General features: G+C 46.5%; 1 protein-coding gene across 1 annotated transcript in view; it reads right to left on the bottom strand.

Annotated features, from left to right (window-relative positions):
• The window catches only part of TMEM108 (transmembrane protein 108), a 57,221-nt gene extending 31,778 nt beyond the window's left edge, over nucleotides 1-25,443 (bottom strand). Inside the window, exon 1 of the mRNA XM_078860534.1 lies at nucleotides 25,243-25,443. Within this exon, the coding sequence (XP_078716660.1) occupies nucleotides 25,243-25,273 (31 nt within the window). The 5' untranslated portion in view covers nucleotides 25,274-25,443. The remainder of the gene's footprint in view (nucleotides 1-25,242) is intronic.
• Between the last annotated feature and the right edge of the window lie 238 nt (nucleotides 25,444-25,681).

The following is a 25,681-nucleotide window of genomic DNA, read 5'->3' as shown; positions in this document are numbered from 1 at the left end:
CCACCACGCTTCAAACAATGAACCGATCCATCATACGGTGGAGCGGTCACCCCCTTCTGGATAATTTGATGGTGGGTGCTTTGATATGGCCTCTAAAAGTGGAAAGTGTTTTTTTTTCATTGGTAGCAGACAGTCCTGAGTTCCACACATTATATTTTCCTTTCTCTTAACATACAATATATTAGAAATGTTTGTATTTTTTAATCTGGCACTTTTTTAAATAACAATAATGGCTTCATCGCAAAAATTGTTTAATTTGCCGGCGACGCTCATCCTATCGCGGTCCGTGCCCAAGAAGCTGTTACCGCGAAGATATCAACGGCACGACCGCAAGCTTTAACTACCGCGCCAAGAAGGGTGTCCGCAACTTCAAACAAACAGAATCACAGCAGCCGGCTCACAGCACCCCGCGACCAAGTGTCACACGTGGCTGTCAGATGCCAGAATAGTCACAGTGATCAACTGTGCCTTGTACTCCTGTCCAGACGTACGATGTCAACAAAATCATTAACGGGGGATGGGGGAGATGTGCGTGGCGTTGAGCATGTAGGCGAAAATCAAATCTGTAACAAGCGTGAATTTATTACTGCGTCGGGGAAGCACGAACCAGGCAGCCGAGGCAGCAGTGGTCCAAAGTGTGCATTATTGTCATCATCTCAACCACCACAGTCGTTTCCACAAAGTCAAAATTCGGAACTGTAATGTAGGCACGTGTTTCTTTTCATGCACACGTGTTGTGTTTTTGCGGGATGTTGTGGCGTGTGCTGCTATCCGTTCAAGCGAAGTCGTGAAATGTCCACGTGTGTGCCGATGTGGACGATGGTTGTGGACAATGGTGTATGATGGCTCAGTGGAGAATGTGCACCTGACAAGAGTGATTAACAAAGAGGCACAATCAAGAAGAAATAAGCCCATTAAACAAACAAAAAATCCCACGTTAAATTGTTATTTGGAGCCAAGCAGTGATTAAAAACAACAAATATAATAACCGTACGCTGAGCAGCAACACTCTTCAAAATGAGCTTGGAAACAGGTTTCTAACACAGTCGCCTCCTTCCGGCACAATTATGTAACCATCTCTAGAATGAGAAGTGGCCATTAGAAGTGCAATTACAACCCATAACCAAGAGAACATTAATTTTGATTGTACCTGAAGTGCCATTGAAAGTACGTCTCTTATAAAACTCTGGTATTTGGCAAAGGTAGAGCTATGATGTCTGGTAATATTGTGTTTCAAACATATTGGTCAGTGACCTTGGCTCCAAAATTAACATTTTGAACAAAATCATAAATTGCCACGAAATATGTTTTCTTTGAATAATTATATTCACCACTTGCAATCAACAGGGTGATTACAATCATTTCTCGATGATCAAGGTTGTCATATCTTACTCTCCTCGCCCCAACCGGTGGCTGGAGACATTTTAAAGAGGACACAGACGATCAATAAACATGTGCCAGCACCAAATGGGAGCACAGAGTTGCCTCCTGTCTACTGCCATTCCAATTAAGTTGCCCCGTGTGAAAAAAAACAGATCTCTTGCGTCATGAGGCCTTTTGTGTGCGCGCGTGTGCGCGTGCGTGTGTGCATGCCGGCGTGTACCGACCGATATATTTGTTGCGCATGCAGCTTTTGTTGGGTGGGGGCAATTACGGTAACAAAAATATAGCCACCGTGACGACTGAAGCAAGTGCAAAAATAAATAAAATAACAGACCCTGAGCAGCAGCTTCGGGAGAATAATTTCCAAAGGAGCTGCAGCCGTTCTGTGTCGTCTCCAGCAAACCTTAGCCACTCGCATCTCCTCAGCTAATATAGGCCACGTGGATATCTCCGTCTGATAGTAGAATTTAGCTGTGGGGCCTCGAGAGTGATGCATTCAGTGCTGGTTTAAGTAATAGGCAAACCAGCTTTGTGGCTAAAGCAAAACAATATAATGGTGATAGCTGAGGACTCTCACCAGGAGCTTTGAAAATCTCCAGTACTCTCCCCCCTACTACATTCATATCAAAACCATGCAGCATAACCCCTCTTTCCTATAAAGCTTGACAAATTCACCTTGAATACGCCCAATCGCATAAAGAGCTTAGAAGCCAAGCCCGGGTTGAGACTGATAACTGCTTGGAATATGGACCGTCTCGGATCACTCGGTATTTTATGGCTTGGGTTGTGAGCCAGCCAGCAGATGGCAGTACCGACATTTATTCTTGAATCCATCTCTGTGTGGCGCTTTGCGTGTTAATCTCCTGACACGTGTGATTTTCTTTTCTCTGGATATTACAAATTCTTCCCAACATGCACAAATACTCACGAATCAAATTGGCCAAAATCTCCAGGAAAAAAAGTCTTGAGCCTCAAAGAGGTAATTCTGGGTAAAGACAATTCTTATTATACATTTATAGTTGTAACAAACATTTCATGAAATGAATAGCACCAAGAGCACTGTAAATATATATATAAAAAAACAATATATTGTGAAAAGGCAGATGGACGAGCGTTCGTACCGGCAATTAAAACACAACCGCCAGCAAGCAATCCCAATGATGCCCAACCCGCAAGAGGCAATGAAAAACGTGCACCGCGCATGCCCCAAGTGCTCGAAGGAACAATGAGCTCCTCCTGATATCTTTAGCGCCGCAGCCACCCGCCCTTCCCGCACCGCACACAATACGGCCGCTTCTCATTTGCACCCCGTGAGATGTCAGAATAATCCGCCGTGTTTCTGCATCTCTGGCGCACAGCTGCGCTCCACGGGGGAGGTCTGAGTGTCATTAGGCAGCATCAGACCGCGTTATTCAGTCGGCTGAACCGCATGCAGACGCCGAGAGAAAAATCCATACACATACATCACCTTGTTGTAAATAAACATTCTAATTTATTCACTTATACAGTCCAGAAAGTTAGCTTTTATAGGGCCCGGTTTAATAACGGGCATAATTTGTATAATTCTCTTTTTTTCCCGTTGTTTTTTAGTTCTTGGTGATGTCAGTTTTATGTAATATCAATTCACTGCTGGGGGTTGTTTGACCGTATTTCATGCCGGTCAGTTGGGTTGGTGAAAGGGGGTGACCGAGACCAGTGCAGATATATCTGGCCACTGATGTTAGCTGTAGCCACGAATTGAACTCAGGTCACCGGGTTCATAGTGTGGTGCTGTTACCGGTGTACCACCGATCCACCCCCTAGGTTTATGATGTTAGACCCTACTGATCATTTTTCAGACGTGTAATGTATTGCTTTTTGGCCCAAGTCTCTCCTGAAAAAGAGGCTGTTATTGGGCTTTCACCTGGTTTATATAACAAAAGATGAAAAATAACAGCAATTTATAGGTGCGAGGGTATGCCTTAGAGCATTATAAAAGCATGATGTTCTTACTGTCGCCAGTAGGACACATGGATAAAAGGTAAATCATATGCAGTGCATCTACTGTTATCTGTGATCCTATTATACATTAACGATTCTCGTAATCGGCAGACGACATCTGTCCACTGTGTCCTGGTATCTGCCAGAAAAACTGCTCCTGCTATTCACGACCATTAATCTGTCGCTCGTTAAAGAAGCGTCACCGACGACTCCAGTTCTCCGTGGCTATTTAGAGGATAGGAGAGTCACTAAGAAGCAGCGATATATTGCTTCACGTATCTGCGTTTGTCCATAGCTGGGTTTATTCCCCCACGTACAATACGATCCCCAAACAGTACCACTCACCCCCCAACCCCCTACCATATCGACTTGGAGCAGAGGAGCTTCGGGTGGTTAGTAGGTATGTAACGATTCAGCGGCCTTCCCAATACAATGAATTATGGGTTCCGCTGTGGCGAGATGTTAACTACCTCGCCTGGTATGGTCGTGAGTTCGATCCTGACCCCAACGCCTGTATATTTGGAGTTTGCATGTTCTCCCCGTGGTCGTGTAGATTTTTCTCCGGTTTTACCCTCCACATTGAAAAACACGCGTTTAGAGTATTTGGCTGCTATACATTTCCACATGATAAGCCACTTCGTCGAGTTATCATTTGTGGCCAGGTCACTTCTGCGAAAGAGCTACATCGCTCAGTGGACCTTACCTGGTAAAAAATAAAAATACATAATACAAATAATCGTTGTTAGAACTAGACGTAGCTATTCAACTCAAGGCTTGATACATTGTTGGTTTTGCGTCTCGGTTGTTAAGTCTCATTTGTGCAATCTCATTCGCTTCATTAGCCTGAACGTAACACATGAATATGATTAGTATATCATTTGCGTAAACCATAAATACTATTTTCTTATACACAAGATTTAATTGTGAGGAGAGAAATACGTTTTAAGTGACGAAACATTATGCGGTGAGTACACATGTTGATAATGAAATACGCGAAATAAATAATCTTAAATATATCTGGAAATGGACATTTCAGCCTGATTAAATGAGTGGTTTCTCTGCCAGTTTGATTTTCGCGAGTTCTTCGGACCTGCACCATGGCATGGGCACAGCGAACTGCCCTCAGAAACACGTGGCACGTGCGTACAGGTCTGGCTCGTCACGAGTCATGGTGCTCATCAGAGATAGGTTGACAGAAACATTTCATTGACCATATAATTTACGTGGATATTCCGTATTCGGCAATCTTAGTGAGGCATGCACCTCTCTTAGGTTGACTCATCCCAAAGTGAGTATCCTGTTTAATGCCTCAATGTCAGAATCATGGAGACGGTGTCACATCTACAAAATTATTGTTCACTATGTCAGCCTTAATAGGTGTTCACAAATGGCATTAATCCCACCAATATAATTTGGTTCAATGAGCGCTATTTTTCTACGCAATGCATGTAATAAACAACGAATGTATAATGACCACCAATATAATCTACATAGACTGCTGGGGCTACTGCTGTTAGCAAGCACCTATTAAGGCCATACATATGCATAAACACGTGCTAGCAAATATCATGAATTCTGATTACAGTGGCTGCAAACTGATGGAAGACTTGATGCGTCAGAAAGAGTGGCCACAAAACAGCCGCAGGGACATCTGTGGCAGGAACCCCGAGGGGCAGAAATTAAACTGAGGACCTGGGATAAATATGATGAATAATGCACTGAAGAGGCAGAATTATATGCCAGGTCACGGTCAGCATCAAACAACAGATCCCAAAGCAGGGCCCATACGGAGGCAACAGAGGCTAGTGACAGCTTACATCCTACATGGCATGGCAAGCTCTAATATTCATAATGTAAATGGTAAATGTTTAAACACGAGTGGCATGCTCGTACGAATTGCCCAAAACGGACGCCTGCACCTGCAAGCAAACTACATCCCACCAACTGGGGCTCTACCAGACTGGGGGCCTTAGTGCACGATTGGACTTTTTTTTTTTTAAAGCTGTTGTGAATTATAATTGAGAACATGAAACAAACTTAACATTTATGCTCCTTTTATGAGCTTCTGGCTGGAAAATTGTGGAACTTTTGCATGCATCTATCTATGGAAACAGTGGTGCAATGGTTAGGGCACTGCGCCACGAACCCAGGGACCGAAATTCGATTCCCGCTCGCGACTAATGACGAATAACAGTGGCGAATATTTTAAGCGGTTCTGGGCCTCCCCTAGGTCGACTCTGCCAAGAGGGAGACAAGAGCGTGGTGCTGGCCACCCACCTCATCGAGTGCGGTGCCGACCTTCATAGGTGCTCGCTAACAGCACTTGATCCAACGGTCTATTACGGGAAATACAGGGGATCTTTGAGTGGTATTTTTCCTAAAAAAAAAATCTGGCAGCAATGTGACCCACCCAATATCTTAAAGTGGAACTTAACGCAGTGGCATTTTTACATAAGAAGCATCTTGTTTTTGATAAATTATGTGAACTTGCATATGCAATGTAATTATAAAACAACACGTGTGAAGTATTGGAAATGACGGCAGGAAACTCCTTGACGGGAACACACTTCTTTTATTAAATCTTGACTTGTAACAATACAACGCGTGGCCTCTCTTCTTCACAATGCGGTCACCATACAACGGTACAACTCGTGACCTCTTCTTCTTCACCCTACGCTTCTCTTGACTCTCTGGATTCTGTGCTGCTGGCTCTCTGTGCCTCGTGTAGACTCCGCGCCTCGGCTACACTCTTCTCTCGCCTCGTGTAGACTCTGCGCCTCTGCTACACTCTCCACTCGCCTCGTGTAGACTTTGCATCTCTCTCTCTGGCTACCCCGTATGCATACTCGGCTCGTGTAGACCTTCCTCTCTCTCTCTGGCTACACCGTATGCATACTCGGCTCGTGTAGACCTTTCTCTCTCTCTGGCTACACACTATACATCACTCAGCTCGTGTAGACCGTTCTCTCTCTCTGGCTACACACTATACATCACTCAGCTCGTGTAGACCGTTCTCTCTCTCTGGCTACACACTATACATTACTCAGCTCGTGTAGACCGTTCTCTCTCGCTGGCTACACACTATTACCTTACTCTCCTCTATTCTCCATTACTCTCCTCTACTCTCCATTACTCTCCATTACTCTCCTCTCCGGGCTCTATCTCTGCACCTTCGTCTTCATTCTTAGATGGTTCCACTTCTGCCTCCCGCTCCTCTGTGCATCACCTTATATACCTCTTCTTCCCGGGAGACGGAGCGGATGCGGACCTCAACGTCGGCACCGCTCCCCAGTTACCCAATCCCCACGCGCTATCCCTACGATCCGGTTCCGCTCAGCGCGTGTTTCCACTCCCCGACCAATCACACCGCGCTGCTACCCGATCACTCCCTCTGGGCGCGTCACCGGCACACAGCCAATCAGCAGCACTACCCCCACCCGCGCACTGACGCCTGCTCCTCCCCGTCAGCGCGCGTCACCACACACACACCCGTACATACGCGCCGGCACACGACATATACACCCAGCGCGTATCACCACTACACGTGCATAAACCATTGGGCTCTCTGGATAAGTGTCTATTGGGTATTGCATCCTTATGCTCCTCAATCATACACACGATAGCTGAACATGCTCTTTGGTGTATGGACGATTAATGAAATATATCATTAGGAGTCTATTTAGACTTATAAAGATCCTCCTCCCAAATGTCATGAAATATATTTAACTCTCGTTTAATGCTGACCACACATGCAATATGCGCAGTACACCGTGTGCTGAGCAATGCGTCGTCTGCAATACCTTGTTTTCAAAGGTCCTGAACCTCATTAACATAAACCAGCCGTGGACTTTTCGCCCCAAAGAGAAGCTCCAGGTGAGAGCTGGCGGGAGCAGAAACACACAACCCCTGAACCCCACTTATAACCGATGCTCTCGCAGATTCATGTCATCCATAGGCGAGAGCGTCTCCTAATAACATTCAGGACCGTACGCGTTGCAGGAGTGAACGAGAGTTTAATGTGTTTTTGTCTCTTTTTTTGCTTTTATATTAAACCCATCCATCTCACATTCAAGCGCTAACCATGGTCACAGGCCCAATTAAGCCCTACGCACGTGCAGCAGATTTCGGTCCGGGTGACTGCGCTATCGTCGGAGCACTTTATTATTGTTGTTGCTGTAGCACGTTCATGTCACACATGGACTAGAGTTCCTTTCAAACCACCATCCCTCTGCTTGATAACAACAATAAACATTTTGTGGAAAGTAAACAGCAGTTTCCTTTGTTCTAAGGCAGACTCCCGGGGGCATGGAAATGTGGCATTTCCATTGCCAGCTCAGGACCACAAACAGAGATGAGTACCAGCCCACATTGTGACTTTTGCCTTGAGTCTGCAAGATATAATGCAGCCACGTACGTAATGCATTTTTAATATACATGGATGCTCGCGGCTGTAATAATGTGCTGAAAAGCTGATTTTTTCTGTTCAAATAATGACAGGGCTTTATTTATAACAAGAAATATTCAGATTGCAAACTATTTTTTTGGGCCCTTTGGAAATTGTGGCCAGAGGTTGAATGGGTTCACTCATCGAGCAGGGTAAGCCTAAAGTTCTGAATTTATTTTAAATGTATGATCCTCATCATCAGTGAACCAAATAATTTGCCTCCCAGAGACCGAAGCTCAAGCAAATTGATGCTAATCCCCGTTCCCAGTTACGAGCAAACAACGTACGGCACAATGAGACCACATGCTATGGCTTTCAGCGTGAGCACCTGTTCAGTCATATCAAAGCTGTATTTAAATGCATTAAACACATACGTGGAAGTGTATGTGTATCTAACTAAAATTAAAGTTGTATGCATTCTACGAAATATATCCATAGAGATTTATAGATGCAGATATCGTACACAAGGTGGGCGAGAAGTTACTGACATCCCTGTTTCTAAAGTGTTTCTTACTGTAAAGAGGTCAAAAAGGTCATGAACAAGAGCACAACGGAGTGCTGTCGGAAAGCTAAACTAAACAACGAAAATAAGGGAGCCGTCGCTCTGAGTGAGAACGTTTGCAATCAGTAGATATTTGCAGCTGTGGCTACATCACAAGACAGACTGACGAAATGCAACGAACGGTAAAAAGGGTGCAAAGAAGCAATGGGGTGGTGGGTGCTGAGAAATACACTGAGAGACGCTTAGAGGAGCGTATGGATAAAAATAAACAATAACAACTGCATATGACAGACAGCATGCATTTACGTACGGTGAACTTATTTCGCATCGTACGTAGCCAACCGTGCTAACATTGACTGTCGGGAACTATATGAGGGCTTGGCTAGGTAACGCTGTGATTAATATGATGGCTGATGGACAAGACCAACCATGGAATGGAAGCCACAGGAAGAATCATATCTCCATGGAAATGTAGTGATGAGATTGGCTCGTGCGCAGGAGCGAGATGGATTGTAACAACGCAAATGTATGAGCAATGCAATGGCATGCAGAGGGCTTCATTTAGCTATGGGTAGAGGTCGGCTGTGATGGTGATAATAGGTAAAAAGGCTTCGGGACTTCGATGCGCACCCTATAGGACCTCCACGTGTTCAAACTGTCCTAAGCACTGCAGGTCACCCCCGGAATGCATGCTTATATTCAGGAGTCTTTATTAGAACCGTACATCTAAAAACAAATAGTCCCACATTCCATTTGTGATGAACACCGTGCGTGGTTCCATTGACTTTATTGAAGCCAAATTCACGGGTTAATGCCAGCGAGCACACGATTGTGAAACCTGTGTACTTGGTTCACCTTAATAACACCAAAGCTTCCTTCAATAAAGAGCATGGGTGTCAACAGTGGAATCCTAGGTGTACGCTCACCGAGGTTAAGACCCAGGCTACAGTCTACATTCTAGACAGCCAGTACACTCAATCCGATGAAAAACCAGACTACAGTCTACATTAGTGTTTTTTTGTTTTCTATTATTTTTATTCACTTTATTTTTTTTATTATTTTCTATATGCGTGACTTTACCGAAAGAACTAAAGATTATGTAAAGGAATCCACTAGGGATTAATAAAATATCCAGAACGGCCAAATCCCCAATACTGGATAGGTAACACATCCCTGTATGTGTCAATTCAACATTGTTGTGGTAGCGGCCCAAAATTGTAGATATCAAGGCCTTTAATGTAGATCTCAGTCTCGATAGATATTTGTGCAAAATATGTACCCGGGGGGGGTGGAGTTGTCGTACTGTCCTATGGATTTGGTGACTTGAGACTTGAGTTGGGTGGACAGCAGCGGGGAAGATTTTATAAACGTCCACATGTTTCAACTGCTGTACCAGGAAATTGAACCAGCGACCTCTGGATTGCAAGACCAATGTCCTAACCACTGCGGGAGCAACCCGTGAACACATCATCTACATACACAAACGCAGAGTATATCTGAAAAGGCTGGTCTGAATGTAACAAAGGAGTGAACGTCACAATTTTCCCCATAAAGATCACGTACAGTACATTTTTCTCGTGGGTTCTTGTCACACGCCGATTGTGTGACGAGAATTCATCTAAGATGCTATCCGCATTCGTGCCCGAAGGCAAGAGTGCTACATTGTTATTGATTTTTTTTTATATATATAGAGAGAGTGAGTTGTTCTTCGCATATCTCTTGGCCAGCTCTTTGAACATCAAAGTTATCAACGCAGAAACACGAACGGCCAATTCAGAGGGCCTCGATGTGTGCTGTCCCGACAGCGATAAAAAATTAACCCGTAAAAACAAAGTTTTTCACTATCAATCCTTTATATGCGTGGCATCGGTTTTATTTTATTATTCATTCCTGTTTTTCTTGAGTAAGAGTTTCATTTTTATCACATTGGTATTTTAAATTAAATATAAGGAAAGTCGTATATAAGGATTATAAGGTTTTCAGTTTTTGTATGATTGTTTATATTGTACATTTTTGTTGTTTTCTTGAATAATTTTCTGTGTTTAGGAAAAATATATGATTGTGTTAGTGAACTTTTTTTTCCTAAAAGTGGAAAATTTTGGAAATTTTTTTTCACGAAAATAAATTGTCACGCACGAGTCTGTGTGCAAAATGTCAGCTCGATTGGATCACGGGAAGTGGGTTAAAAAACGACCGAAAGATTTGCACGGTCGTAAGCGCGCAAGCAAGCAAGCAAGTGAACTTAATATAAAGGATTTAAAAAGCGACGAAATACAATGAGACATGAGTGAGCAGCGTATATTATAGTTAATGAAAACATGTTTGTTTTTATTTAGGTCCTGGCTTATGAGAGCTTGGATAACTGCATTAGCTTCCGCTGAATCAATTTCCTTTTCATAGTCTACAATGGTTAAGTGTATTGGTTTTGGAAATTCATAAAAAACTGGATATATACATGTTTTTTTTTAGATAAAGCAAAGTATCGTACAACAGTTTCACCAAACAACTGACGTTATCTATTAGAGGAACCCAACTGGAAAAGAGCAGAAATCTAGGCCCTGATTGGGATCAAAAGGAATTAAAATAATTCAACCAAAGGGCAGACGATGTATGTTGAACTTCTTTCGCACCGTACGTAGCCAACCACGCTTATCGGAGGTGCAGGGGGGATGACAACAAACTAAACACACACAAAAAACGCGTTTGCAGGTTTGAGTCCTTTTTAAAAAATGAAAGGAAGCATAGCAACATGCCTGTAGAATAACGTTTTTTTTTTATCAGTCTATATTGCCTGCTATAACGTATGCATCATAAACATGGACAATGACAAAACATATTGGGAAAACAGCTTAAAGGTGCACAAAAAAGCATGGAGAGATGCATTATTGGCTTACACTGAGATACGAAATGAGGATATAATGGACTAAAGAACATGTATGCATGCTGAACTTCTTTCGCACCATACGTGGCCAACCATGCAAATCAGAGGTGTGGGTAAATACAAGTTTTTAATCGAGTTTTAAAAGTGCATAGTTCACAGTACACAGCTCAAGTGGCTTCCTAATGAGTGAAAGTAGCTTCCGAACATACCCAAGTTAGAGACGTCGTTCTAACTGATTCGACAAGCAAAGAGGGCTTAGGCACCGCATGTTGCTGCAAAGGGATGATGGTGGCTGGTGGTGGAGACTAATGACAAAAGTGGCAGCCAAAGAAGGAAACACGGCCAAAGGGGATGTCCATAGTGGAGATGCCGCGATTAAACCATCTCGCGTGCAGGCGATAGATATCTTGAAACACCACAGAACTATATTGGGGGACGCCTTTATTCAGGAATGGGTTTATCATGGCTGATTATAATGATGAAAAACACTGCGGAACCATGAAACCAATGCCGTATTGTGTGTGTGTGGATGCACCCGCGGGTGGAGTAATCCATCCTTGTTTGGATTCCCAATGTCTTGCGTTAAATTTACAAATAACCGCAAGGCAGATAGATTCCTGTATGGAGCTGTTATTTATCTACTGGCGACGGGCCTTCTGGTAGGAACCATAAAGAATGATAAAGTCACCCCCCCACCCCGCGCCCTCTGCTCCCTTACTTGGGTTCTTCTTCCTCTACCTTCCCATCCCCGCGTACCAGTCAGTATGCCTCCACTCGGTGGGGCAGCGAGCCCAAGCTCCTCCCTCCTTGATGTATATATCTAAAAAAAAAGTTTCTGTTCCCCCTTCCCTTCTGTCGTGGGTCATGCTCTGTATCGGGGTCCCTACTGAAATATGAAAAAAAAATCATCAAGTCACAGGGTTTCCAAATCCGCTGTTCTTGGACATCACGGTGATCATGTTGACAAATCTTCCCGATGACCACGCAAATGAGGCGGTTATGAATTGCACGTGTCTGACGATTGATAAGCCTTCTCCCATGTGATTTGGAGGGCACCGATTTCAAATAGAGGGCTCTCGACATCAGCTAGGACATGCACATAAACACCAGATGGATATCTTAATTGAAAAAAACAAACCTCACATCTCCAAATATATATATTGGAATCTACAGACTTCCAAACCAATATTGTCCAGCCAGCGTTTGCTAAAACAAGCAAATCGTGGCCTGGTTGTGACCGTTTTGGGTGTCATCAGCATAACGTAGCCTTGCGAAACAAACGTTACCGCATGTTATTGATAGGGCCCTTTCCTTTCTTAATTTGCATCGGCACGATCTGCGTCACGTGGGACGTGTTTAGCAATCATCAAATGCGCACGGCGTGTAACAACCGAATGTTTTCATTCGTCCGGAGAACATCAGCGAGGGATGGGGCTCGAGGCCTGGGACGTGGGGAGCCCTCGACGAGAGAAAGAACACACGTGGCCCACGCCTCCCACGTGGCGTGCGCCACCGGAGACGCTGCGTCTTGCTTATTTGGAATTGCGCCCGCCTTCGGGCAATCACACGGGGCAGATACATCCATCGTTTTATGGACGCGGGGTGCGCGCGCGTGTACACAGAGAGACGTGGGAATCCGGAGTGCTATAACGACACATCACATTCCACACACATCCGCCGTGCTATCCCAGCACGAGGGCCAAGCGGGGAGATATTTTGAGGTGCGTGAGCAACATAAAGCAGTGGGGTGTGGAGTCCTTATTGGTCTTGCTGTAGCTAAGTCAGCGCATTTGTCTCAGGATAAATCACTGCCGTGCAGAATTACTTGCTTGCAGATATTTGGCGATCCACTGCTGGATGAAGGTCTCCCTACGCCATGTCGGTCGAGGGGGGTTGTTATACCATACTTACTTCACGAAGCTGGGCAATAAGGGTTGGTGAAGAGTTGTACAAGCACCGGTTCAGATATTCGAACACAGGTCACCGGGTTCACAGCGCGAGTGCATGAAACCTCTGCGCCACTGCTACATCCCTGGTATTCAGAACACCACATCTCATTTGGATACAGAGAACGTGCGTACTTCGGTTTACAAACCACATTTAAACACCTTCATATGTAGAGGACTGCAGAGCCGTGTCCGTGGTTTCCTCCTCGCGCCTCTGAGTGAGCGAACACTGCGCGGCGCGTAACAAGTTGACGTTATTACCATTACTGTTGAACAATACAGAACCATGAAGACGCTGGGTTTCCCAAGCACCAAACTTATCCAAGTAACCACGATTTGCCTTTCCACGTTTACCAATATATTCTCCATTGCAATGCACACACATGATCTCTCGTAATGTATCTATCAAAGATCAAACGTAAAACAAATATATTGTTTTTTTTTACGTCGCTATGTCAAATACATTTGACATGTACAGTGTTTGTCAGCCATCGCAATGAAGCCCGATCTCTAACGATGTCAGTCAAACTCTCTGCACACAGTTTTAAATAAGGCCAATGACCGAAAGGTTCCCCTTCTATAATGTATTGTCATTTTTATATGGCGTCTTTATTCGCATAAACCACAAAACGCCTTACGTGGAATAATTCCCTATCTCTTCGGTTACTGTTAATAATGAACACACGGCAAAATTAGTTCACCTTTGGTCTTCCGTACGCGTGGCGTTGGTGGTTTTATTAGCGTTGCTGCGAGCGCATGCGACTACCATAACAACGCCATGTGCGAGTGGTGTTGTGGCTAGCACACTGTGCTACAAACCCATTGACCCGAGATCGATATCAGTGGCCAGTGATATGGGAACTGATCCTGGGAAACTCCGAAATCGACCGAGACACCATCGTGGGGAAGCTCGTCTTGGTACGAGTGTGTGAGCGTGGCTCAGTCATTTGCGTGTCGCACTACGAATCCGGTGTGCATACGGCCGGCATGGCTTGGAATATCGTCGTCTCTGCTTCACGGACACTTTCGATGGCGCGTGGAGGGGCGTACGGAGGGGCGTGTGGAACAGACCGGGGTGGCATCATGGGACCTCCTTTGCCAGTACCAAAATATACTAATAGGGGTTTTCCCCTTTTTTCTGGCAACAAAAACTGACACCTTTTGCAAGGAATCATGCTTACATTAACCACAATACTTGCAGTCAAATGCAAACAAAAACAATACTCTGACAATTCATGCATTGTCTTTGAAACGGATTGGTCCACACCAGAGACAGCTTTCTTTAGAGCCTAGTCTCATATGGTGTTTGACCAGATGACGCCAAAAGGCGACCAGCACAAAGACAATGCCACCATTGTTTTTGTTTGCATTTGACTGCAAGTATTGTGGTTAATGTAAGCATGATTCCTTGCAAAAGGTGTCAGTTTTTGTTGCCAAAAAAAGGGGAAAAACCCTATTAGTAGACCGGGGTGGGTTAAGGCGCTCTTCCATCGCACACCCATAAAGGGGGGAGGTCTCGCAGAGGGGTGAACTTTTAATTTGGCGCATACGATTAAAGAGACGGCGTCTTTCTTCTCGGCGTGACCTGTCCGTCCCCTCCCCTCCAGAGGCTCGTATTTTACGGCTAATGCGCGCGTGCGCCATGCCGAGAGAGGCTGCGATTTAGCCGCATTAAAGAAACAAATAACGCGACTGCAAATGCACAGAGAGATTCCTCCTGCAACGCCGAGATGCACACTGCACGTACGTATGCGCGTGCACCCTTGGAGTGAGCAGCGTTACAAAACAATATGAAGAAAGATAACCACAGAGAGCCTCGCGGAATTGTTGTGTGTGTGTATGCAGAACTTCTTTCGCACCGTAAATAGCCAACCGCGTTCATCAGAAGTGCGGGGGAAGGACAACAAGCTACAGACAAAAAGGCAGATCTAAAGAAATACGTTTTCAACGTAGATGTTAAGCAAAGTGCTGTTCGCGTTTGACAGGGTGGGTGATAGCCAGAACCATGCCCGGCCACCTTTCCCTACCCGGTGCTGATATTTAAACACCGCACTGGGTCCTCATTTAAGGCTGATTCTACCTAAGGGGTAGGGGGGGGGGAGACCCAGGACTGGTTCAGATATCAATCACCGCTGATGTCAGCCACGACTGTGAATTTAAGCAATTTTGCTGGTGTCGCAGCACAGCGTGCAAACCGCTTGCACCGCCATCACACAAATGCATGCACACACTCGCTTGCACACACGAACACATAAAGACAACGAGTCTTGAACAGTCTTGCAGACTGACGGGGAAAGTGTTGATTGTGGGTGCCCATGAAAGCACACACGGGCACAAACAGGTTTAAGTGAATGCGGAACACGAGCCGAAATGCGCTTTTGAGCTCAAAATCGACACAATTGCAGCAGCCTCTGCCAGCGTGTGGTTGAGGCGCCACACTTGCACACGCGCACCCGGCAGCACAAGGGATGCGCCTATTGGGACCGGCAGTCCACCAGATGATTGATGTGGCCAGCACCATCACTGCACTAAATAAAAGTCATAATCATAAACACAAATGACAGCATCTTGAAGGCCTCCACTCGCAGCATCATTTATTCGGGGCTGTTTGACCATACTTCACCACGCTGGTCAGTTTAGGTTGGCGAAGGAGGTGAGAGAGGCGAAGGACTGGCTCATATATCACTCACCACCGATGTTAGCCACGGAACTACAAACCCCGAATAAACCGCTATTTATTTTTTAGCGGAGTCAGCCTAAGCACAGTAAAGGCAGAGAATGGCCACGCGGAGGATGGCACGAAACCCGTCGTCCGTGGGATTGCTCGCGGACGGGAACACACGAGCGCAAATCACGCGCACGGCCGTCTGTCGTCGGCAACGGCATGCGCGTGTGGATGTGAGGACGCAGCGTAATTCTACGAACACTTATCATCATTATTTTTTTATTACTAATATTATATAACAGCGTCGCTTCTGGGTAGACCGGAGTGTGCTCGTGCACCGTGATCACGCGAGGACCGATCGTGTGAATCATCACGGAACCGCGCACTTTGCAACGTCACCAAAGTCTCGTTGCGTGTTGAGTGTTTTAAACTACAAATATTTTTTTGTTTTTACGAGTTAAGGCTCCACTGAGCTGGATAGCTCGTTTTTCAGAAACGAGATGGCCACAAATGACCGCTCAACCAAGCAGGCTTATCACGTGGAAGTCTATAGCAGCCAAATAGTCTAATCGCGTGCTTCTAAATGTGGAGGGAACAAAACGGAGGACTCCACGCGACCACGGGGAAAACATGGAAACTCCAAATATACAATACGGTACTTGCGACTGTTGAGTTGCTTCTGTATGGGAAGCACCCAATTTAACCAACATCATCTCGACGATAACGAGAATTGCCATTGGCTAGAAAATAAATGTGTGTGAGCCCAAGATAAAGCATCGCGCTAATGAGGATGCCCTGACGCCCCTTCCTGTTAAGGGCAAACAATGAGATTAGAGAGAGAGAGAGAGAGTAGCGGGGTGAAGTTCATATGCAAACATAGACTCTCTTTGGAAAATCATTAAGTAGCTTCTGAGAGGGATGAATGAACGGAATGAAACGAAATGCATGCGAAACGCTCGACGGTGTTAGAGGCTGCGTGTGTCGATGTCGGTGGGCATCAGCAGCCAGAGAGACTCTGGGTCTCAGTGGGCTCTCACCTGGAAATAAATCAAGCACACGATGATGATGATGATGATGATCTTGACCTGTCATCATAATTATAATCACATCAATAGTGGGCCATTGGGGTCCCAGTGATTTTTTTCAAGTCTTCCATTTAATTTGTGACAGATTACTGTCGCGTGTATTTTACAAAACCTTGTTTTCGAATGCCGGTGAGAAACAATGATGCAAACAAAACGCAATTATGTGCTTAATGGGCCCCATGTGGAGAGGCCCTGCTTATGCAATGAGGCAACCCAGCAGCATTGGTCAACAGGCCACATTCTGCTTCAGAGACACAGAAAGTAGAACCCGTCGAGAGTTCTGCTTCAACAATGATCAAAAGAACATTCGCCAAGAAGGCCCCTATGCCGATGGACTAAAATGCTGCTTTATTGCATTTTCGTGAAACAGACCCTTGTCCATTAGTTATTTAAATTACTTTCAAGAATACCTTAGAGGATATATACTCTCTATTGGCTTCTCAGCTGATTATATATTCCACAAATTAGACATAACTCTCAGGATTCATGAGAGATCTCCAAATGCGTTAATAACCCAAACTAAGGTATTTTCACCATCAGACCTGAGCTAACAAGCTGACGCAACAGTGCGCCTGCACGGGGTTCGACGCACGTCGATCAATTCAGTTCTTGTACACAACAAAAAATAATCTCCCAGCGTGCGGAGTGACACGTCGGACATCGCGCCGCAGAAGGCACGACAGAGGTCACAAACGGGTTTTGATTCCTTACCCGTACCCGTACCCTACCGCACCAGGGTCGCAAAGAGGGTACCCGTACCCGGCCGGGTACGGGTACCCGTACGCTACCCGTACCCTACCCGAAATGAGTGACAAACGGTTACTCACCGGTGACTTACGGCCTACCCGTACCCGGCCGCACCAGGGTCGCAAACGGGTACCCGTACCCGGCCGGGTACGGGTACCCGTATGCTACCCGTACCCTACACGTACCCTACCCGAAATGAGTGACAAACGGTTCCTCACCGGTGACTCACGGCCTACCCGTACCTGTACCCGGCCGCACCAGGGTCGCAAACGGGTACCCATACCCGGTCGGGTACGGGTAGCCGGGTATCGGGTAGGGTACGGGTATCGGGTACCCGGTTGCGACCTCTGACGCACGATACAACCCGAAAAAAAACACACTTTGGGAGGGCCGAGTGTATCAAGTCAGAGAGGGCCGGGGGTCCGCTACGAGAGTGGCCCTGCACCTACGCGGGGTGTCCTGCATCATACATCTAACCCTCATAACCTCCGGCGAGCCGCGCTCTGTTTTATAATGAAAGCGCAAGTGGGCGCGGCGTCTCGCCCTCCGCGGATCACGGAGGTGACCCGGGTTACGGAGACTCCGTTGGCGAATCAAGCGCACAATCATCGCTCCTCTAATACTATGTGTAGGGATATGGATTATGTGCCACGGAGGAATATATTGAATCTATAAAAAAGCACAGCGGAAGACCACTTATCTAAATATATGGCTGTGCTTGAATTAATCAGACAACACCATTTATAGCGGTGCTAGCCCAAGGAAAGGAAGGGGATCTAGAGTGGTTGTATACAGGACAATTATTTTATATTTGTAACGGTAATAAAAATAGGAAGCTGCCGTGGTGTAACGGTTAGCAATCTAGAGGTAATTTTCCAGCGCCGCCGTTGAAACAATGTGGTGAGTTTTCTCCCCATCCCTCCCGCCCGCCTCTGTTTATCCAGCAGTATAAATGGGTATACCACAGCAAATTAGCAGCTCGCACGCGGTGGAGTAAAGTGTGGGTATTCCCACATCTACCAAATAAATATGGCCAGCAAGGAAGAGTAGGCCAAATACATTATGAAGGGGCCAATCTAGAGCTCTCTCTCCCTTTCTCTAGCGGAGGTCCATTCCGCCAGCAGTGGCGTGAGTGCGAAATTGCAGGGCTGCGCCTTAGCCAGCCATGTAGCAACAACAACAACACGATTGGCAAGGTGTGATGGAGCACGGGCGCTCTACAGCAAAGACGTCGGGTCGATGGAGATGGCGTGCGAAAGAAGTTCAACAAACATACGGTACATCATGTGCACAAGCTAATACATAGAGGGAGGCCTTTAAAGAGCAGTAGAGTTAAACATTTTTGTAAACCTGACCGATGTAGACTTTGGAGTGTTCTTGCCTCGTTCTGTATAAATTGTTTTTCTCCGTTGCCTCAAATGTGTACAAATACTCAAAGGAGACATTACTGAACTATCCAAAGAAAAATGATCTTTTTACGCATTAAAAAAACACAATAACGAGACTACCAAGTGAGGCTTTTCCGGGGATAATATGTAAATTAACGTTGTCATTATTATAGTAACACTGTTCAATGATCGACCACACTGAACCATAGAGAACCCATTATCTTCCTAATACAACCAATTCTATGACCTACACGTAAGTAAGTAGTCACATGATACGTCGCTAATAAGGTCATTTGGTTGCTGGAACAAATACAAATCAAAGAGATTACTCTAACGTCACCATAGATCAAGCCTTACTATTTCAAAGTGAACCTGGTGTAATCACTTGCAAATGAAATATTAAGTAATCAAAGCTATTTACATAACCACATTCCATACACACAAATCATGCATCTGCATAGTTCTCTATCTTAACGGTGCTGTTGTACGCTTGCAAATTCCACAAATGGAAGTCGTTTATTACGATTTTATTTATTTTCCTGATATCATCCACCCTCAGAAGCTGAGCATGGTTGAGCCGAGTTGAGTCCTGCACTTGGCTGGTTTAATGTACCACCAGATCTTGCCAGACATTGTAGGCATGGGACTGTGAAGGTGGTTCAGACCATGGCAACGCGGCTACCGAGTGTCACCCGCTCGAATGAGTGGTGGTTGCTGGGTGTTCTCCGTCTTCTCTTGGCGTCCTCCACATGAAGCCAAGCGCTCGTTATTGGAAGACGTGGCCACACATCCCAGGAGAGCAGGACCCTGTTTTGACAAAAAATAGTGTCCCTAAAGGCTCGGCGAGGCGTTCTTATGTTAATAATTGATACAATTGCTTTTAATACCTAGAACTGTATAAAGCAACGCCGTTCATACAACAGCGACGATGCTTGCGTCATGCTGCCAGGGTAAAAGGGGCAAAATGCAGGCCCACTGCACGGAGGGGAAATTCCACCACACACTGAACCATGCTTCGTGTCACAACAAAGTCCGCGCTGCACTACATCTCCAGTGCAGACTGCTGCAAGGGAAATAGGCGCTCCTGACTGAATGGGTGTCGTACGCTATGACGACATTCTAGGCAATTGAATTCGGTACAGATATATTCAGTCTACGATTAGAACAAATCAGAGCACACTTATTAGAATTTACATTCCAAATAATGTACAGCCCCAAGGGGTTGATCGGTTTCATTCGAGTCTCGAACTAAATTATTAAAAATATACATTCCCCATCATCAGTGAAAACCAAAGAAATGAATCTCACTTGGGGTGTGATGCTAAATCAGACAGACGATGGTGTCACCGTGGTGCAATGGTCAGCGCACTCGACTCGCAATTAGGAGGTTGCCGGTTCAATCCAACAGCCAGGCGCGATGCAGTTTGAAACAATAGCCGAGTTGATTGACCCCACACCTCTGTCCACCTCGCAGTATAGCTGGGTGCAGCACAATTAGTCAATCAGCCGGTCCCGTGTGGTAGGGCAATGTGTGGGTGTTTCCACCTCTCCCAAGACGATTGGCTAGCATGGGAGAAGGGTTAAACCAAAATACACTCGAGGAGATCTCTCTCTCTCTCTGTGCAGTGGAAGCCCTTCTGCAAGCAGTGGCACGAGCAAGCAATTGCAGGGCTGCACCTTTTCCGTTACTGTGTGAATAGATGATGGGACGGCAGCCAAGAGTGCATGGTCTGGTGGATTTCAAACAGACAGCGATGACATTACGGGCACGCGAATGAGACTCGTCCTGCGGAGTTAGACCGCGCAACACACAAATCCACAGTAGAGTCAACACTGCGAGCCCCTTTCAAGCAGTGGCGAATGCATCATCATCATCACCATCAGCCATGATCTATTCACTGCTGGATGAAGGCTTCCTCCACGTTGTTACTATCCCTGGGTTTTGAAATTAGCCTAAATATCTCTTACGTCTGTGCGTATTTTCCAACATTTTCTCAAATCCGAAGCTTACTGCCCATCCCACCCATCTGTACGTGTCTGTGTGTGGTCAGTCTGTGTGCCTTCTGTCATCATTGCCGTAACTCAATGACGGCTATGCAGCTTGTGGCAGATGCCTCCTGCAGAGTCTATAAGACAACTATTAGCCCACGACTGCACACACAAACCCACGTCATGCTAGTTAAGCCATGATCCTATAAACACCAGAAACAAAACGCATTGGAAAACTGAAATAAGCAAAACCATGTGATGCAATGACGAGGGAAGATGAGTTATAGTGTTCAGGCGAAGCAAAATAGTCAACCAAACCCTAATTCTAACCAACTAACCATCCAGATACTAGTACTAGCCCTACACCTAAGCAGATATCCAGCCTCTAGTATTAGCCTTACTCCTAAGCATCCCTACCAGCCACCAGAACTTTCCATATCCCTAGCGAGTCAACCAGCCTCTAAGACTCAGCCCCTCCCGCCTTTAACGCCACTTCGGCGTGTTGCCAAGCTCATCCTTTAAACTTTTCGCACACGGTGTTGGTTTACGGTGCCCACAGCGCCAACGCGTCAGGGGTAATTATGCAACAGGAAAAGCAACAGCCGCCATCGATTCGCGGAGAGTTGTGAGCTGTCAAAGGTTTCGCGTGCGTAATTGTGTCCGGTCAACGACGGGGGGGGGGGCAAGCGGGGAGCGGAGAGCGAATCCACGAAATCGATGCCGCATGCCGTCGACCGCCTCGTTCGACGCCTTCTTAGCCTCGTTAGCCCACCCCGAGATCACCGTCACTTGCACACACACACAAAACACGCGCCACGTGTATGTACAATGAATAGACTGGGTGACCCAAATTGTCAAGACGCATAGGGCGATTTAATTTCTCTTAACACTGTATGTGTGTTGAACTTATTTCGCACCGTACGTAGCCAACCGTGCTAATGGGAGGTGCGGGGAAGGTCAACACACTAAAATAAAAAAAAACATTTCTAAAGAGCAGTGCAACACTGGCATTCACACACATTTTAATTGGTTATTCTTGAAGTAAATTTGTTTTATTAATTATTAATACATGGTTTTCTTCTTCCTGCTCACGTACATATAACGAAACGTTTATATTTAGGCGATCTAACCGCAAAAAAACCCCTCTATTATGGACTAAAAACGTGATTGTAATTTAAAACCTCGACCAGGTATTATATCTATCGGTGCTTGGACAGGACACGTCGCTGTAATAGATGATGGCCGATGAGATCAAGACAAATCAACGATATGCAGCGAAGAAATGGAGGAGATGGAGCGATTAACTAGATTCGTGTGCTGGTGCTTGTTGGATAATTATTCCATCGCAGGAAATGGCCACGGATTTGGGAAGCCTCTCATCCAGCAGTGGATATATCGTGGCTGCTGACGATTTCTACATTAATACAATCAACCCTCAAACATGCCATATTTGATTCCCGAGGCAGTTGGCGGCAATAGGCAACTACAGTCCATTTGGAATAACGGAATGATAAACGGCACGGGGAGACGGTGTTCCTGGTAGCTTTGAACGTACCCACACAGTTACAGTTCAATTACACAGCAAAGTCAAAGATGGGCGGGCGCTAACATCCCGGATTAAACACGGCGAGAATGTGGGCCCAACTATGGTGACACAAATGACCCAGAAGAATCGTCAGATCCCCCCCCCAAAGCTAAGCCACGGGCGACCCTGTGGGATACGCGCTTGGATGGGTCAAAACGAGGCGCCAAAGACGTGTGTTGAAGAGACGACGTGGGTATAGCACACTGGAGCGTGCAGGGGGAAAATAAATCCACCGTTGCCCTGCATTCCACTCCCCACCTCCGTCCAACCGCACACTCACTTGGCGTGAAGTTGGAGCAAATATCCTCATCCAGCCCGTAAGCCGTCGGGGGGGGGGGGGGGGAGGCCCCTCATCCAGCAGTGGATTGGTACAAACTGGGCCGAACGTGCAGGGGGCACATGACGGCACGGACAGGCACCCCGGTATTATGAATAGCACACGGGCCGAGGATGAGACACACGACTTGGACTACGAAATAACGAGTGGCAGTGCAGCGCGCGCGCGCGCGCCACTTTGGATGCGATCCATGAAACGCGCCGCACAATCGCTCTCTCGTCCTGTCGCATTCACATCACGTGGCGGCACCTCTCGTGTTATGCAAGGCGCTGTTATGCCACGTGCCCCGTTGTCTGGCGAGAGTACTGGTGGGTGGGTGGTGGTGGTGGTTGGGTGGAGGGGGTGAGGGTCAGGTGAGTGGTTGGAGGGTGTCCTCTGGACGCGGGGGGACCCGGCGGGTAATGTCGGATGAACTTCTTTCGCACAGTGCGTGGGCAACCGTGAGGTGCACGCGCGCTGTTGACCTTTAAAGAGTGCGGCCGGGGGGGTGGCGGGTGTGCAGGTGTGACGGGTGTGCATACTCGATCGAATGATACGGATGATTGATCTGGTGCGTAGGGCGGGCTAAGTCATACAATAGGCGAACATACAATAGGCGGTACATTGTAAATGTCCCCGTGCACACGACACAAGGTGGATCAAACACACACACTGTTACTGTACACGAGTAACACGTGTATACTAACATGGTGTTTCCCATACGATACATATCCCACACTTACAATACACACACGTGTATACTGTATGTTTACACACGTGTATACCGTATGTGTATACTATACAACAACAATCGCCATTCGCCACCAAGTGGCGGTGCCGTCACCACGGCGCTTGTGCCAGGCTGGGTGCACGTTGAGGCCACGTGAAGTGTCGAACGCCCGCTGGCAGGAGGTCACGGCGCCAGACCCAGTGCCATGGGTCGACCGTGTATACGATACGAGATGTCACACACACACAAGACAGCCTACCACGCGTGTACTCTGGATGTGCATGCTTTGCGCTATCGAAACGCTCTATCGCCCGACGACACACAGTGCAGATGACAATCTCACATCGTCGCCATCGTCATCATCATAACGGTGGCTGTCATTACGCAATGCAAATGAATGATCGCTCTCCAAAAAATAATAATTACGCATCGCCAAATGAACATTAAAACAAAGCCCGGGGTACGATGCGATTGAAAATAACACGCCAGTTGTATAAGTACGCTGGCCTTAAGGCGTTTTATTCTTCGTCTTCTTCTAAATCAAGAGCAATTTACAAATGGGAATTGATCAGAGGCGCAGTGCTGGTTAAGAGAATGCCAATGAGCTCATCTCTCTCTGGGTGCCCTGCTACACCAGTAGCTCCGCGTAACGGACAACGGTGGTACAACCACACACAGAACGAACACAGAACACACACACACAGCAGCAGCAGCAGCACACCGCCATAGCGCGTATCCATCTGACACGATGTTCCGTAGCAATACAGCATGCGTGTATTTGTCATCATTATTCCGTAACAATGGAATATGCCACGGCAACGATTGTTCGACAGGTCACATAGCAATAGAATACGCCATAGCATGATTGTTTATCACGTTTCGTAGCAATGGGCATATGCCATAGCATGTGTCTATATCATGCTCCATAGCATGGGCTATAGCATGCAAGTAGCTGACATCATGTTGCATAACATATGCCACAGCCCCGTGAATTGTGTACCATGATCTCAAATATGCCTGTATGTGTTCGCTATTCGGTACGTATGTCACTAATATTACAATAGTGGTCATTTAAAAATAATTTCAATGACACACACAGCATACATTGCGGTCGGCTCTGCTGCATGAAAGCAATGCAAATGCCGTAACTACATTTATTGACCCTAAGGCTTTTTTAGAACACAAGCGAACGCTATATATATACACACACACACTCAACAACGTTGCTGTGAATCTTATTCCCGTTGCTTTTACCATCCGGCACTCACATCGCGTGGTGAAGTATGGTCACATAACCCTGACAGCAGCACCCCATGGCATGCGGGGGCAGGATAGCCTCATCCAGCAGTGTAATTATACATGGCAACAGACCGATACACACGCGCACAATAACCCCACCGCGTTGCACTCTGTCCATTGTCTAACAGAGAGCGCACACATGATAGCATTTAACACACACACACAGAGATTACACACGCACGTCCGGCAAAAAGGATAGCATAGCCGCTATCGACCATTAACAAGCAAGAGCGACAGCCTGCGCATCATCATCAGCAGCATCACACCGTATCAAGCGCCACACCAACATCCCCATAACGTACCTGGCGGCGAAGGCAAGCCGGTCTGCAGCATTTCTCCGCAAAGAAAACAATCATAGAGAAATGTCCGGCACCCACAGTTCCCGGAGCCAGACGCAGCCGCACCGCCGCTGCCGCTTCGGATGTCGACTTCTTGTTCCCCGGGTGTCGGACGCCGGGCAGCGCTGGCGAGCTGGAGGAGCCGGGGACGATGGGGTGGGGGTGGTTGGGGTGGGGGGAAGAGGATGGGTTGATGTTGGGGTGGGGGGTGATGTCTCAGCTGCCTACGGAGCCAGCTGTCTTGGTCGAAATCTCAGGCGGAGAGAGCAACCTAGCATTGCATAGGCATGATGATGAGAAAGGATGTGGTTACATTTTGATTTAAAGCTTTCGTGACTGCAGGGATTCATATTCTTGGTTCTTTCGGTAAAGTCACGTAAAATGGAAATAATAAAAAAAAATA

The sequence above is a fragment of the Lampetra fluviatilis genome, chromosome 10 (assembly GCF_964198595.1).
Source record: "Lampetra fluviatilis chromosome 10, kcLamFluv1.1, whole genome shotgun sequence".
In the NCBI taxonomy this organism is placed as follows: domain Eukaryota; kingdom Metazoa; phylum Chordata; class Hyperoartia; order Petromyzontiformes; family Petromyzontidae; genus Lampetra; species Lampetra fluviatilis.
The sequence above is the reverse complement of the archived record's forward strand: the minus strand, read 5'-3'. Positions and strand labels throughout refer to the sequence as shown.